This window comes from Heterodontus francisci, chromosome 10 (assembly GCF_036365525.1).
Source record: "Heterodontus francisci isolate sHetFra1 chromosome 10, sHetFra1.hap1, whole genome shotgun sequence".
Lineage (NCBI taxonomy): Eukaryota > Metazoa > Chordata > Chondrichthyes > Heterodontiformes > Heterodontidae > Heterodontus > Heterodontus francisci.
In genome coordinates this window covers 59,943,404-59,959,458 of record NC_090380.1, presented here as the reverse complement: position 1 = coordinate 59,959,458, position 16,055 = coordinate 59,943,404, and the positions used below count along the sequence as shown (strand labels likewise).

The 16,055-nt window shown below is 44.7% G+C and overlaps 1 protein-coding gene across 4 annotated transcripts in view; it reads left to right on the top strand.

The window, feature by feature from the left end:
• LOC137374127 (nectin-1-like) overlaps nt 1-16,055 on the top strand; it is a 73,646-nt gene that overhangs the window by 31,194 nt on the left and 26,397 nt on the right. For 3 of the 4 annotated variants that reach the window (XM_068039892.1, XM_068039894.1, XM_068039893.1), the window contains exon 3: nt 11,946-12,215. The exons of the other annotated variant lie outside the window; for it this stretch is intronic. In XM_068039892.1, the coding sequence (XP_067895993.1) occupies nt 11,946-12,215 (270 nt within the window). The remainder of the gene's footprint in view (nt 1-11,945; nt 12,216-16,055) is intronic. 4 annotated transcript variants of the gene reach the window in all.

Below are 16,055 nucleotides of genomic sequence, written 5' to 3'. Positions count from 1 at the left end.
AAGGTTCACCAGACTGATTCCTGGGATGGCAGGACTGACGTATGAAGAGAGATTGGGTCGATTAGGCTTGTATTCACTAGAGTTTAGAAGAATGAGAGGGGATCTCATAGAAACCTACAAAATTCGAACAGGACTGGATAGACTAGATGCAGGAAGTCTGTTCCCAATGGCGGGGGAGTCCAGGACCAGGGGTCACAGTCTAAGGATAAGGGGTAAGCCATTTAGAACTGAGATGAGGAGGGATTTCTTCACTCAGAGAGTGGTAAACGTGTGGAATTCTCGACCACAGAAAGCAGTTGAGGCCATATCATTAAATATATTCAAGAAAGAGTTAGACATAGTTCTTAGGGCTAAAGGGATCAAGGGACACAGGGAGGAAGCGGGAACAGGGTACTGAGTTTGGATGATCAGCCATGATAGTATTGAATGGCGGTGCAGGCTTGAAGGGCCAAATGGCCTACTCCTGCTTCTATTTTTTCTATGTTTCTATGTTTCTATCAAGATGATATGTCTGCCAGTGTGAGAGAATTGTTTGCCAGTAAGAGAAAGTCTTATGCCGTTGCCGGTATGCAGCCTGCTAGTGTGAGTAGGCTGCCTGCCAGCACAAGTTTATTTTCTACCACTACAAGCAAATAGTTTGCTACTGTGAGTAAGTCACTGCTAGTGCAAATGAAAGTCTTCCAGCACATGTGAGTGCCTGTTACAAAGCTACTAAGTATCATCACCTCATTCCATGACAATATGAAAGGCACAATTCAACATGGTGGCTCCTCATCAGAGCCCTTTCCTATCCTGAGTGGTGTGAAACAGGGCTGTGTTCTCGCACCCACACTTTTTGGGATTTTCTTCTCCCTGCTGCTTTCACATGCGTTCAAGTCCTCTGAAGAAGGAATTTTCCTCCACACAAGATCAGGGGGCAGGTTGTTCAACCTTGCCCGTCTAAGAGCGAAGTCCAAAGTACGGAAAGTCCTCATCAGGGAACTCCTCTTTGCTGACGATGCTGCTTTAACATCTTACACTGAAGAGTGCCTGCAGAGTCTCATCGACAGGTTTGCGGCTGCCTGCAATGAATTTGGCCTAACCATCAGCCTCAAGAAAACGAACATCATGGGGCAGGACGTCAGAAATGCTCCATCCATCAATATTGGCGACCACGCTCTGGAAGTGGTTCAAGAGTTCACCTACCGAGGCTCAACTATCACCAGTAACCTGTCTCTAGATGCAGAAATCAACAAGCGCATGGAAAGGCTTCCACTGCTATGTCCAGACTGGCCAAGAGAGAGTGGGAAAATGGCGCACTGACACGGAACACAAAAGTCCGAGTGTATCAGGCCTGTGTCCTCAGTACCTTGCTCTATGGCAGAGAGGCCTGGACAACGTATGTCAGCCAAGAGCGACGTCTCAATTCATTCCATCTTCGCTGCCTCCGGAGAATACTTGACATCAGGTGGCAGGACCGTATCTCCAACACAGAAGTCCTCGAGGCGGCCAACATCCCCAGCTTATACACACTACTGAGTCAGCGGCGCTTGAGATGGCTTGGCCATGTGAGCCGCATGGAAGATGGCAGGATCCCCAAAGACACATTGTACAGCGAGCTCGCCACTGGTATCAGACCCACCGGCCGTCCATGTCTCCACTTTAAAGACGTCTGCAAACACGACATGAAATCCTGTGACATTGATCACAAGTCGTGGGAGTCAGTTGCCAGCGTTCGCCAGAGCTGGCGGGCAGCCATAAAGACGGGGCTAAAGTGTGGCGAGTCGAAGAGACTTAGTAGTTGGCAGGAACAAAGACAGAGGCGCAAGGGGAGAGCCAACTGTGCAACAGCCCCACCAAACAAATTTCTCTGCAGCACCTGTGGAAGAGCCTGTCACTCTAGAATTGGCCTTTATAGCCACTCCAGGCGCTGCTTCACAAACCACTGACCGCCTCCAGGCGCTTATCCATTGTCTCTCGAGATAAGGAGGCCAAAGAAGAGAGTGCCTGTTACTATTATGAGCTGAATTAACAAACTAAATTGAAGTTAAAGGATCACTAGACTAATGACTGTGTTCCAGTTGATACTACATTCAATCTCCACACACATCAAGTTTAATAATTCTTAAAAGTTAGTTTATCCTATGGTGTATTCAGCACTAGTTATTCAAATTAAAATATCTATATTGTAAATAAAAATCAGACAGCCAGAAAAAAAACAATGAGATAAAAAATGAATTACATGTCTTAGTTCCAATTCAATATAAAGGTATTAATGTTGCACCTTAAAGCTGATTTTCTGGTCAGCAAATTTGGGTCTAAAAATCCATCTATGCTGTTAATTGGGCATGGATAAGGGGGTCAACATCTGCAACCAGCCAGTTCTGTTGGAAGTAGGCATCACGCAATCATTACCAGTATTTCCGCATGCAGCCCAGTGGAACCCATGCTGCTGGTTGGCTGCACGTACAATGGGGGGGCCTAACAGCATGTGAGGCGAGCAAGTGTTCTAGCTAGTCTCCAGCTCTTAAAGGCAGTCTATGGTTCTTAAAGGAAATCTGCATTGGACCACTCAAGTCGGAAAACAACTGAAGCAGCAACATTTAAGGTGAAGGAAAATGGGGCATCAGGCCAGCTCAAGGATCCCAATATTCACCGATGCCGCTGTGGAGACAACAGTGATGGAAGTGGATAGAAGGAGAGAGGCCATGTTTCCTCAAGGCCAGGAGGCCTTCAAGGCATTTCCTCAGAAGGGAACCGGAGGAGCTAGCCAGGGAGGTCAATGCCTGGAGTCTGGTCCACTGGATCTGGCAGTAGCGCAAAAAGAAGTTTACTGACCTCACACACATAGTCGAGGTCAGTAAATGCATCTTCCCATAACATTTCATACGCATCAGACCACCTGATGCGCCACACCCCTATCATTCACTCAGCAGTAGTCAGGCTCATGCATCTGCAGACGCCACCTCATCCACACCCGCATACCCACCTCTCTGCCTCCACAGACCTCCAGCTAGTCAGTTATGACAGGCAAATCACCCAGACACAATGGCACACAATCACGGATATTCTGCCCTCTCTCTTGCAGGAGAAGAGCGCCCATAGCAGGATAGAACCAAAAATGATGGGGGGAAGCAGACACAACATATCTACTTTCCCAGATGGAGGTGACGGTGCTGATGAACGTTGATGAACATGCACACTGAAATGGTTGGTGCATTGGGCAGGCCTCCTGTCACATTAAGGAGGATGGAGGAGTCCTGTTCTAACATAGCAGAGGGCATCACACAGAGTTTGAAGCCCATCCTTTCCACTGTGGAAGTGGTGGTCAATTCCGTGAATGAAATTGTGGTTCCAGGAGGGATGGAGCGTCTGGTGGCCACTGTCTCAGCTTTCATTGCTGTACAGGCAAAGCCACCCAATGTCTCAGTACTGCAGTGGAAACTCAGACGGAGGTCATGAGATCCATGCTTATTGCCATGCAAACCCAACCTGGTGTCATACAAGATTAAGCTGCTAATATTATTGCTATGGATCTCAGTGAACAAAGGGGCTTGCAGAGTCCCACAGCAGTCCAGCAAACTGTCCCCCCACAGATTGCTAGGATTGTGGAGGAGCCACCCTGTGGGAGTGGCAGTGGCGCCATGGAGTGCCAACCTGATCCCCTCTGTCAGGATGACAGTATTCGTGCTTCCACCAATGCTACTCTGCCAGTGCCTTTGCTTTTGCCTTTCAGGCAGCTCACCCAGACTGATGTTGCCTCTGCTGTGATGGTGCAGTCCAACAATTGGCCTTTAAGGCCTAGAGCTGCTTGACGGTGTCCTGCAAAGCCACATGCAGTTTCCCTCAGTGAAAGTCAGCAGCCTTCCACAAGTCATCCGGCCTCCTCCTCTTCCTGAGGTAGCTTCTGGATCCCTGGAGGTAATGGCTGTGCCCTCATAATGATGGGATTGTGGAGGACACAGCAGATCACTACAAACTTGATGACCTTCTCTGGGCTGTACCTCAGTACCTTGCTCTATGGCAGCGAGGCCCGGACAACGTATGTCAGCCAAGAGCGACGTCTCAATTCATTCCATCTTCGCTGCCTCCGGAGAATACTTGGCATCAGGTGGCAGGACCGTATCTCCAACACAGAAGTCCTCGAGGCGGCCAACATCCCCAGCTTGTACACACTACTGAGTCAGCGGCGCTTGAGATGGCTTGGCCATGTGAGCTGCATGGAAGATGGCAGGATCCCCAAAGACACATTGTACAGCGAGCTCGCCACTGGTATCAGACCCACCGGCCGTCCATGTCTCCACTTTAAAGACGTCTGCAAACACGACATGAAATCCTGTGACATTGATCACAAGTCGTGGGAGTCAGTTGCCAGCGTTCGCCAGAGCTGGCGGGCAGCCATAAAGACGGGGCTAAAATGTGGCGAGTCGAAGAGACTTAGTAGTTGGCAGGAAAAAAGACAGAGGCGCAAGGGGAGAGCCAACTGTGCAACAGCCCCGACAAACAAATTTCTCTGCAGCACCTGTGGAAGAGCCTGTCACTCTAGAATTGGCCTTTATAGCCACTCCAGGCGCTGCTCCACACACCACTGACCACCTCCAGGCGCTTACCCATTGTCTCTCGAGATAAGGAGGCCAAAGAAAGAAAGAAAGGAGACTACAATACTCCCCCTGAGTAGTCATGCAGCAGAACTGCTGTTTGAGCAGAATGATTGCCTGCTCCATGATGTTCCAAGTGGCTTTGTGACTCTGGTTAAAGGCCTGCTCTGCTTGTACAATGTGATGGCAGAAGGGGTCATCAGCCACTTGCAGTGGGGGTAACCCCTACCTCCAGCAGCCAGCCTCTGTTTTTTTCTAAAATGGCTGAAGACAGTGGGTAGGGGTGACTGGCACAGGATAAATGCATTGTGGCTGCTGCCAAGTTATTGAGCATTCACTGAGATGAAGGTCTTGACATGGTCGCACACCAACTGTACATTTATCGAATGGAAGCCCTTGTGGTTCCTGTATTTTTCCCCATTAACATGCGGGGCCTGCAGAGCTACATGGGTGCAATCGATGGCGACCTGCACCATCGGGGATCCTCCTAACCTGGCAAAACCACGTGCCCTTGCATCCTGTCTGCCCCTCCTGAGCGAGAAGATGATGAACTCCCCTCATCTGGTGTATGTGGCCTCTGCGACCTCCCAAGTGCTACAACGAACGCATACTGGGAAATGCTGGTAACGTTTCCCGAACCTGCCTGGAAGGCTCGGAGGTGTAAAAGCTGAGGGCAATGGTGATCTTGACAGCCACTGGAAGGGCTGTCCTCACCCTGGTGTGAGGCTCCAGGTTGAGTTGTAGGAAGTGACAGTTCAGTGACCACCTCCTTTTGAACCTGAAATGCCACAGGCATTTCTCCTTGGACAGATAAAGGTAGAACCGGTCTTTGAAAAGGTGGGTAGTGCCTTCTGTAGAGATCCTTCTTCCTCCTCCCTCTTTGTAGAGCTTCCCCTCTTTGCACCCTCTGCTCCATGTCCTGATCACTGCAACAACTGTCCCCATTCCTGATTCAGGTATTAATCTGCCCTCCCTGGCTGTAAACACCAACTGCCAAAAAACAACTCCAAAAATCAGCACAGTACCTCCACAAACTCAGCCTGAACAACAATAAATCAAAAGCACCTCACCTGAAACTTGTTGAGTGGCCCTTTAAATAGAGCTGATGCAGGGTCCCTCTTGCAGCTGAACACTTGATCGTTATGGAGTGATGTGTGCATTCACCCAATGGACCTGCCTGGTCCAAATTTTGTAGCTGAGCATCACATCAGCCAGTAGGGCTGTACGATGTCAGGATCATGGCGAATTAGTTGCTTTTGGCGCCCTATGGGAACTTCCACATGAGTACCCTTCTCATGAAGGCGCATCGCATGGGCCATGAGGAAGCTATTCATGGTGCAGCCTGCCCCAGAAAAAGGCCACATGTTGCTACAGAAATCAAATTCACGTTCTGGTTCTCGCCAGTAGAATTTGAGTGTGTGAAACAAGGAAATTGAGTGTCACTTTGCCCAGTCCCCACTCAAAAACTCTCCTTCCCCCACAAGTTATTTTCCTTTGGGCTGTATGCTCACATAATTTTCTCTCACACATTCATTCAAATGAAGAATTTTAAGAGCTGTAAAGTATTTCCTGGTCATTGGCCACCCAGCATTGCTTCGGGTCATTCTTATATGCAATCAATATACACAGTATCTGGTAATGTAGCATTAGCCAGCAGTCAAACAGAAACCCCCATTATAACAATTTGCTCACTGAATTGACATTAGCCTCTTTAGAAGAATAAATAATCTAAAAAATCTTGCAATTTAAACCATAAACTGCAAATTAGTTTTATACTGTGGAGAATCAATACAGCAGATTTCACTTGATTCCTGAAATTTTGACTTATACCTCCTTGGGTACAAAAATAATATAAAGCACCACATATTAGTACATTAGTAATGCTAAACCTGGATCAGAATCTGTAACTTTTCTGTGAGGTTTCCTTTACTAACATGAAGTCTCCAGCTTTTATCATAGTGGGCACTGAAAAACTGGGAGACATTGTAACGTTTAACTTCAGAATCAGCAGCTCTTTGATACAGAGCTGTCTAAGGATAGGTGCCCTTTCATCTCAGAAACCTGCCTCAAGTCCTCCACCTGCTTCTTTATGTTGAAGGTCAGACTGGAACAAGTGGATTCAAAAAAGGGTGTTTCACAAATGAATAAATAGGGTTAATCAGATTAAGCTGATTAAAGTGCAAAGGCTTAATCATCATTTAAAATGTGGTACATTTCACTACTTGTCACCTCTGGCTCTTGCCAATCTGCATCTCTGAGGGTAGATTTTAACTATGTATGTTTGTATAAAGCAGTGATAGCAATGCAAATAAAAACCGGGAGAGATGTAAAACATCTGACATTTTTCCCTGCTGGGGGGAGTCTAGAATAAGAGCCAAGCCATTCAGAGTTTGTCTTCTTTTGAAATGAGAGCCAGGCCAATTAGGAGAAAAGTTAGGAAATGCTTCTTCACACAAAAGATGATATAAGTGTGGAATTCTCTCCCACAAAAAGCAGTAGATAGACGCTAGTGCAATTAACAACTTCGAATCCGAGATCAGTAAATTTTTTGCCGGTCAAGGGATAAAAGATATGGAGCCAAGGAACATGGATAGACTTAAGATAAAGATCAGCTATGATCTCATTAAATGGCAAAACATAGATAGGCTAGCAGAATGAGCTAGCAGATTGAATTTAATACAGAGAAGTGTGAGGTGATGCATTTTGGCAGGAGGGATAGGCTGAGTCAATAAATACGTAATGACACAGTTCTAAAGAGTGTGCAGGGACAGAGCGACCTGTGGGTTCATATGCATATATCCCATATGGGATCTTGGGCTTCATAAATAGCAGTATTGAGTACAAAAGCAGGGACGCTAGACTGAACATTTATAAAGCTCTGGTTAAGCCAAAACTAGAGCATTGCGTCTGGGTCTGGTCACACTTTAGAAAGGATGGGAAGGTCCTTGAGAGGGTGCAGAGGAGATTTACCAGAATGGTTCCAGGGAAGAGAGAATTTAGCTACAAGGCTAGTTTGGAAAAGCTGGGGTTGTTTTGCCCAGAGCAAAGGAGCTTGAGGGAAATCAGATAGAGGGGTACAGGATTATGATAAGTTTAGATAAGGGAAACAAAGAAAAGCTGTTCCCATTAGCTGATGGTATAAGGACTGGGGGACACAGATTTAAGGTTTTGGTTACGAGATATGGGGTGGGGGGGGATGTGAGGAAGAATTTTTTTATGCAGCAAGTGGTAATGACCTGGAATTCGCTGCCCACAAGGGTGGTGGAAGCAGAGACGATCAATGACTTTAAAAGGAAATTGGATAGGCACTTACAAGGCTACAGGGATATAGCAGGGGAATGGGACTGACTAGATTGATCTACAGAGAGCTGGCATGGACTTGATGGGTGAAATGGCCTCCTTCTGTGCTGTAATTACCCTTGACTCGATGACTCCATAACAGGCTCAAGGGCCTTTCCCTGCTTCAAGTGTCTGTAAGACGTAACCTTCTATCCTTGACAGGTTACTCTACTGTTCAGATATGAGGATTGGGAGAAATAATAAGACAACACCCAAAGCCAAATTAAACACTAATGTCTTTACTTGGTTTGGTAGAAATACCAGTTAATACCAATACAATACAATACACCTGTAGTCACAAATACGTTACAAGAAGTTATACATACAATCACCAAGTGAACAGTCACTTCCCATTGATTGTACTCTTCAGCAACTGACTAAGTTGCTTGGCTGCAGCGTCAAATCATTTCTAAGAATAATCTTTATACCCTTCCTTCCAAGTGGTAGGATGTTCTGTTGACAGCTTTGTACTGTCCTATCAAAATCCACCGTACGCTACAATTGTCCAATGATATTTTAAATTCTTTGTTTAAATAATAAGGTTAAATCCCTTGACAAGTTCCATGTTTCTTAAACTTTTTCCCAGTAAAACTAGCTTGTGGAATCAGCTGCTCTGCATTTCAAAAGAAGACAAACTCTGACATCATCAATCAATGTTAGTTTCTGCTATCTTCTTGTAGCTTCCAACTAAACTTTACACCAGTTAAATTAGCTAAATCTCTGTTGTTGAGTTTGATAATCCCCCTGAAACAGACATTTTGGCTCGGTCCAGTTTCATTTCTTATCAGACTTACCGAAACATGAAGTTTCATGAAGGTTTAACTTTGCATCCAAAGCAAAACAGAGCTTTGAAGTATGGTTGTTGATTGGTTTCAACCCAATTTATGACCTTTGGGCCTCTAAGCCAAATATACCACAGCCTAAAAATGTTGTCTTTCACTACAGACCAGTGACTTTTGTCAAGAAAACCTACTATGTCAAATGAGGATTTTTAATTCATCGATTGGCCACCTACATTAAACTTAAAAAGGAAAGCCGGAATATTACAAGCAATTTTTACAAAGCCTTTGCCACAGATAGAAATGGCCACCACCATTTGCATTTGAACTCCCTTCACATTCCAAGGCATCAAAGCAGAGACACATGTTGGATTACCCTGTACCCAAAAACAATGGCTTGCCCTATTGAACTACCTGAGATTGCTTTCATTAGCAAGACATTCAAAGCCATCCTGGGACATTAACATTGAAAGAACAAACCCCTCCAGGGGTAAACATTGACACCATGAGGTCTGAGAGGGATTGATGCTCCTAAACCTGAATTTCTCTAGAAGGCACCAGAGAATACATTGAGACACTGGAAGTTTTCTCTTGGACAAGGCAGACAAGCCAGAGACTCAACCTATGGAGAAGCTAAAAGGGCTTTCTCTCTCTCTCTCTCTCTCTCTCTGTCTCTCCAGAAGACTTGGGGCTGGATTTTGTTCTCACCCAGGAGTTGGGTTACGTGGAGCTGGGAGGCCTGAAGATAGCTCCGAATGAGGCCCGCCATGGACCTCGATGTTGGGAAGGCCCAGCCCGATCCCCTCGGCAGCAGCGAGGCTCCACGGTGCCCACCTCCCACCGAGGCACCACACTGGTGGGGAGGGGGGGAAGAGACTCGTTTTTCAGTGCAGTGTGGGAGGTGACAGGGTCAAATAAACGTAATGGGTGCAGGGGCCGGTGAGAAGGGTTGAGCCTTAAACTTTATGCAGTTTGGGGGGTAAAGGTCAGATGTAAAAGGTAAGTGTTTTGGGGGGAAGGCAAATAGTTAATGTCATTGTTATTGGGGGGAAGGGGCATTATACATTTATTTATTTAATTTTTGAGATTACTTCTTTAAAAATTTAAATATGTCTGCAGGGCTAGCTGACCTTTAGAAATGGCACAAGCGCCTGTGCACAGGCAGTTGACACCATTGCCGGGGACGGACAGCCCACTCCCCCCCCCTTCTGTGATTGTGGGAGCAAGCCACCCTGGCTATTTAAATGAGCTGCCACGCGGGAGATTGTGGCTGCTTTTTGGCGTGCAGTCCGCATGGGCGGGCCGCTATCTTTTGAGCTCACCACTGAGATCGGCGGCGGGCTCTTAAAATCCAACCCTTGGTGTGGAGCATGCAAAGCCTAGCTAGATCCAAGACAAAGACCCCGGGAAGGAAGCCCTCTGCTCAACTGTCTCCAAGGACAACTATCAATGCAGAACTTCAAGACCACAAATTCAACTGGAAGACCACTAAAGTTACCAGACACCAGAGACTGTGTATTAATTTTATTTGTTCTGGACTCTAATACAACACAAATCTATTCCTCATCACTGCGTAATCTATTTGTATGTGATTCCCGTGTGTGTGCATGCATGAAAGTGTAGTGTAATTTTATTATTTTATTTAGATCTGGTTTAGATTTTTTAGTGTAATAAACTCACCTCTTTCTTCTTTCAACTCAGGAAAACCTGCCTGATTGGTTCTTTTACAATCACAACAAAGGTAAAACACTCACTGAAATGGTAAGCACATTCACCGTTGCGGTCAAATAAGAGGAAGGGCAAGAGGGGAGCCTTGTGACCCCTCCTCACCTGATAGTAACACTTTCTTTATATTTTTTATAAAAACAGCATGCAGATTTTCTCTTTTGATCTTGCAAAACATGCTGGTAAGCCCTCTGTTCAACGGGCTAAAGCAAGAAACACTGCACCTTTTATCTGAACTGTCAATGCACCCCTGGGTTGAATATCTTTCACAAAGCTCAACCACAAATTTCACTTAAAGTACTATCAGGTGTCAGACCCACCGGCCGTCCATGTCTCCGCTATAAAGACGTCTGCAAACGCGACATGAAATCGTGTGACATTGATCACAAGTCGTGGGAGTCAGTTGCCAGCATTCGCCAGAGCTGGCGGGCAGCCATAAAGACAGGGCTAAATTGTGGCGAGTCGAAGAGACTTAGTAATTGGCAGGAAAAAAGACAGAGGCGCAAGGGGAGAGCCAACTGTGCAACAGCCCCGACAAACAAATTTCTCTGCAGCACCTGTGGAAGAGCCTGTCACTCCAGAATTGGCCTTTATAGCCACTCCAGGCGCTGCTTCACAAACCACTGACCACCTCCAGGCGCGTATCCATTGTCTCTCGAGATAAGGAGGCCCAAAAGAAGAAAGGAAGAAAGAAACTATCAGGTGAGTCAAGAATATTACAGATTCTTACATGTCCTTAGAGGGAGAGAGAGTACACTCCATAGCAAGTCAATGCAAAATTTACATCTGTGGATTTCTCTGTAGTGTAGTTTAGAGATGCTTATCTGTTCTACTTGAATCATCTGTTCTGGCTTACCTCACCTTTGCATGGGTGATGATCTCTTGGCCAGTTGTCACAACTTCCTTGATCTCAGACACTTGTACGGTAAGTGACATTCTTATCTCTGCCTGGTATACCCATTCAATTTTAATTCTGCAACCTCTTATTTTCTGTTCTGAATATACTTTATACTTGTAAATTACTCGGTAAATGAAACTTCCAGAGAAAACTAGAGAAAACAAAAAGAAACATCTTCTAGCTAGAAAAAAGAAACTACACATAGTGAAGCCAAAAGGAATCTGAAAGAGACTGCTGAGAAGTGTGTCAAGTACATTTACTTTGAACAGTCCACAGATTTTTTGGGAAATCTCAAGTTAGTAAAGCATGGATGTCTCGACATGTCGGTTCCGTTCTATAACCCTGCTTACTTTTCAGTTTTTCCGTTAACAAAGGGTCCCACATAGGACAAGGTAAGATTTCCAGCCATTCTCCAACACTCAGTTCAAGTCCTGACTCCATTTTGAATGGACATCTTTAAGTTAAAGTTCAGAACACATCAGACAACATACAGAGCAATTTTTCCTAACCCAAACTAAGAAAGCAAGCTGAAACCCCAACGTGTTCTACTCAGAAAGAAATGCTCATTTGCCAGGCACACCAGATCATTCATATTATTTCTCAACAATTTTTATCCCTCTTTTACAGTTCCACCGACTATTTCATTGAGTGTCAACTCCTTACCAAATGGCCTGAAGAATGTTCATTGTATTGCTTCGAAGGGTAAACCAGCTGCAACCATTACCTGGAAAGAAAATACTTTTGGAAACCTGACGCATATTTTGGTTGATAATGTTGATGGTACCGTGACTGTGGAAAGCCAGTACCATACGGCCATCAACTTAACTGAACAAGAGCAAACCTGCATTGTAAATCACCCAGCATTTAATGCAACTCAGAACCTTACCATTTCCCTTGGTGTGTTTGTATTCTGGTCTTTTTAATCTAGACTTTCTGTCTGTGAAAAAATATAATGGTTTGCTTTGCAAAGTGTACTCCTGCTACATAGACAACACATTTTCCATAGATAATATAATTAGCACAACATAAATTTAAGAGGCTATGAAGCATTCCATAGCTATTTGGAAAAATTAGCCCTTTAGGGTTTCATTAATACAAATGTTTTATGAGACATATAATAATAAACAATTTATTCTCTAAATATATTGGCAGTGAATTTTCAAATGTTCCAACTCACTAGTTGTAAGTTTGGCTTGGTGCCCCTGTTTATGGAGGAAACTCATGCGCATACGATTTGTGCCACTTCACCTTCTGAGGAACTGTGTGTCAGGACACTGTGCTACATAGAATCATTGAATGCCTACAGTACAGAAAGAGGCCATTCTGCCAGTTGTGTCCATGCTGGCTCTTTGCAAGAGCAACTCACCTTGTCCCACTCACCCACCTTTTTCCTGTAGTCCAGCAAATTTTTACTCATCAGATAATTAACCAATTCCCTTTTGAAAACCATAATTGAATCTGCTTCCACCACACACAGGCAGTGCACCCAGATCCTAACCACTCACTGTGTAAAAAAGCTTTTCCTCAGGTCGCCGTTGCCTCTTTTGCCAATCACCTTAAATGGGTTGTCTGGTTCTCGATCCTTCCGCCAAAGGGAACAGTTTCTCCCTATCTACTCTAACCAGACCCCTCATGATTTTGAAAACATCTTTCAAATCTCCTCTTAATATTTTCTTCTCCAAGGAGAATAGCCCCAGCTTCTCCATCCTATCCACATAACTGAAGTTCCTCATCCTTGGAACCATTCCCGTGAATCCGTTATGCACTCTCTGTAATGCCTTCATAACCTTCCTAAAGTGTGATCGAGTTTGGCCAGTTGAGGCCGAACCAGTGTTTTATACAGGTTTTTCATAACTTCCTTGCTTTTGTACTCTATGCCCCTACATATAAGGCCCAGGATCCCATATGCTTTATTGATTGTTTTCTCAATCTACCCTGTCACCTTCAATGATTTGTGCATATATACCCCAGGGTCTCTCTGCTCCTGAATTGTACCCTTTATTTTATTTTGCCTTTCCTCATTCTTCCTACAAAAATGTATTACTTCACACTTTTATGCATTAAATTTAATCTGCTACTTGTCTGCCTATTCCACCAGCCTGTCTATGGCCTCTTCAAGTTTACCACTATCCTCCTGACAGTTCATAATGCTTGCAAGTTTTGTGTCATGAGCAAATTTTGAAATTGTGCCTAGTAGACCCAAGTCTAGGTTATTCATATATTTCAAGAAAAACAGGGGTCCTAACACTGAGCCCTGGGGAACCCCACTATATACCTTCCTCCAGTTGATAAACCGTTGACCACTATTCTGTTTCTGTCACTCAGCCAATTTCATATCAATGTTGCTACTGCCCCTTTTATTCCATGAGCTCAAATTTTGCTGAAAAGCCTATTATGTGGCGGCACTTTATCAAAAGTCTTTTGGAAGTCCATGTACACCGCATCAACTGCATTGCCTCATTAATCTCATTGTTAAAAATCGCAACTTAGTTAAACATGATTTACCCTTAACAAATCCATGCAAACTTTCCTTAATTAATTTGTCCAAGTGACTATTAATTTTGTCTCAGATTATTGTTTTTAAAAGCTTTCCGGGCATTGAGGTTAAACTGACTGGCCTGTAGTTACTGGGCTTATCTTTACACTCTTTTTTGAACAAGGGTGTAACATTTTCAATTCTCCAATCTTCTGGCACCACCCTTGTATCTAAGGAGGATTGGAAGATTATGGCTAGTGCCTCTGCAATTTCCCCCTTCCTTCCCTCACTATCCTTGGATTCATCTCATCGGGTCCTGGTGACCTATCAACTTTAAGTACAGAACACTTATATAATACCTCCTCTATCAATTTTTTAGCCCATCCGTTGTCTGAACTACCTCCTCTTTCACTATGACTTGGGCAACATCTTCTTCCTTTCTAAAGACAATTGTAAAGTACTGATTTAGTACCTCAGCCATGCCCCCTGCCTCCATGAATAAATTCCCCTTTAGTTCCCTCATCAACTCCACTTCTCCTTTTATCACCATTTTACTTTTTATATGCCTATAGAAAACTTTTGGTTTCCCTTTTATGTTAGCTGCCAGTCTCTTCTCATACCATCTCATTGTTTCTCTTACTTGTTTTTTCACTTCCTCTCTGAATATATTCAGCCTGGTTCTGAATTGTGTTATGCACCTGATATGCACCCTTTAGCTGTTTCCTTTTACTCTCTATCTCTTTTGTCATTGAGGAGCTCTGGATTTGTTTGCCCTACCTTTCACCCTCATGGGAATGCACTTTGACTGTACCTGAACTATTTCCTTTTTAAAGGCAACCCATTGTTCTGTCACAGTTTTCCTTTCAGCATTTGATTTCAATTTACCTGGGCCAGGCAATGACCATCTCAAACAAGAGAGAATCTAACCATCTCTCCTTGATGTTCAATGCCTTTACCATCACTAAATCTCCCACTAGCAACATCCTGGGGGTTACCATTGACCAGAAACTGAACTGGACCAGTCACATGAATACTGTAGCTACAAGAGCAGGTCAGAGGCTAGGAATTCTGCAGCAAGAAACTCACCTCCTGTCTCCCCAACGCCAATCCATCATAAGTCAGGCATAAGTCAGGAGTGTGATGGAATACTCTCCACTTGCCTAGATGGATGCAGCTCCAACAACACTCTAAAAACTCAACACCATCCAGGACAAATCAGCCCACTTGATTGGCACCCCATTTGCCACCTTTAACATTCACTCGCTTCACCACTGACGCACAGTGGCAGCAGTGTGTACCATCTACAAGATGCACTGCAGCAACTCACCAAGGCTCTTTCGACAGCACCTTTCAAACCAACAAACTCTACCACCTAGAAGGACAAGGGCAGCAGGCACATGGGACCAACACCACCAGTGAGTTCCCCTCCAAGCCACACACCACCCTGACTTGAAACTATATCAGCATTCCTTCACTGTCGCTGGGCCAAATTCCTGGAACTCCCTTCCTAACAGCACTGTGGGTGTACCTACACCCCAAGGACTGCAGCAGTTCAAGAAGGCCGCTCACCACCATATTCTCAAGGGCAATTAGGGATTGGCAATAAATGCTGGCCTGCCCAGCAACACCCACATCCCATGAATGAATAAAAGAAAGATCCATTCCCACACCTTTGAGCTGGTCCTTCCCCAGTCAATTAATTTTATGCTGAATTGCTCCTTATTCTTTTCCATAGCCAGCCCTTATGATACTATGTTCACTGTCCCTTAAATGTTCCCCTACTGACACTTGATTCACTTGACTCACTTCATTCCCCAGAACCAGATCCGACAATGCCTCCTTCCTCATTGGTCTGGAAACATACTGATGTAGAAAATTCTCCTGATCATGCTCTAGAAACTCTTGGCACTATTACTATCTCAGTCTATATTAGAATAATTAAAGTCCCCCATTATAACTACTCAATAGTTCTGTAATTTCCTTGCAAATTTGTTCCTCTGTACCTTTCCCATACACCCAGCAATGTAATGGTAGCTCTTTTGTTTCTTAGTTCTAACCAAATAGAGTCTGTCATTGACCCCTCTCTATCCAGAGAGGACACCCGCTCTATCCAGCACTGTGATATTCTCCGTAATCAATACTGCTACCCCTGCTTCCTTTCTTTCCTTCCCAATCTTTCCTGAGTAGCTCGCATCGAGGGATATTTAGTACCCAGTCCTGCCCTTTTTTGAACAGGGTCCATGTCATCGCCACAACACCAT